The sequence below is a fragment of the Mandrillus leucophaeus genome, unplaced genomic scaffold, assembly GCF_000951045.1.
Source record: "Mandrillus leucophaeus isolate KB7577 unplaced genomic scaffold, Mleu.le_1.0 Scaffold118, whole genome shotgun sequence".
Lineage (NCBI taxonomy): Eukaryota > Metazoa > Chordata > Mammalia > Primates > Cercopithecidae > Mandrillus > Mandrillus leucophaeus.
The window spans coordinates 539043-539837 of NW_012100098.1; the positions used below are offsets into that span (position 1 = coordinate 539043).

Here is a 795-nt window from a genome sequence, read left to right on the forward strand (position 1 = left end):
TTGAATTCCTCGCCATCTTCCAGCAGGCGGCGGTAGGTGGCGATCTCAGCTTCCAGCTTGACCTTGATGTTCAACAGGGCCTCATACTCCTGGGCCTGTCGCTGTCCCTCTGCCCGGGTCTGTGCCAGCTCTGACTCCAGGTGCAGCAGGATCCCATTGAGCTGCTCCATCTGTAGGGCGTAGCGGGCCTCCACCTCCCTCAGGCTGTTCTCCAAGCTGGCCTTCTGCAGGGGCACAAGGAGGAGGGGCAGGGTGCACTCAGAGTCCCAGGACTGCTCATCCCTTCACTTTTGGAAACTTTTTTGGGCATGTGCTGTGTGCCAAGTACTGGCGTAAGGGGTAGAAGTGGTGGGAAATGCAAAGAGGAAACTGACTCTGAGCTAAAGGAACTCATGATGGGAGGGATAGGATTTGGGTTGAGACAGGGTTGAGCCTGAGGCCAAGTGAAGGAGGAGCTGAGCGGGTGATGTGAAGGCACTCACCAGATTTCTCATGGAGTCCAGGTCGATCTCCAAGGACTGAACTGTACGTCTCAGCTCTGTGAGCGTCGTCTCAGCAGCTCCAACCTCGGCGGACTGTGTGGTGACCACTGTGGTGCTCTCCTCAATCTGCAGGGTGGGGACAGTCCATCAGGCCCCTCATTCCCTGTCTGCCTCCCTCCCACACCTTGGCAGCCATCCTTTCCCCTCACGCACCTGCTGAGACCAGTACTTGTCTAGCTCCTCTCGGTTCTTCCGAGCCAGCTCGTCATATTGGGCCCGGATGTCTGCCATGATCTTGGCGAGGTCCTGAGAT

General features: G+C 57.5%; 1 protein-coding gene across 1 annotated transcript in view; it reads right to left on the reverse strand.

The window, feature by feature from the left end:
• Positions 1 to 2: 2 nt before the first annotated feature.
• KRT18 (keratin 18, type I) overlaps positions 3 to 795 on the reverse strand; it is a gene marked incomplete at its 3' end in the record, with an annotated part of 14628 nt that continues 13835 nt past the window's right edge. The window contains exons 7-9 of the mRNA XM_011964998.1: positions 696 to 788; positions 483 to 608; positions 3 to 224 (exon numbers count right to left, since the gene is read on the reverse strand). Of these exons, the coding sequence (XP_011820388.1) occupies positions 3 to 224; positions 483 to 608; positions 696 to 788 (441 nt within the window). The remainder of the gene's footprint in view (positions 225 to 482; positions 609 to 695; positions 789 to 795) is intronic.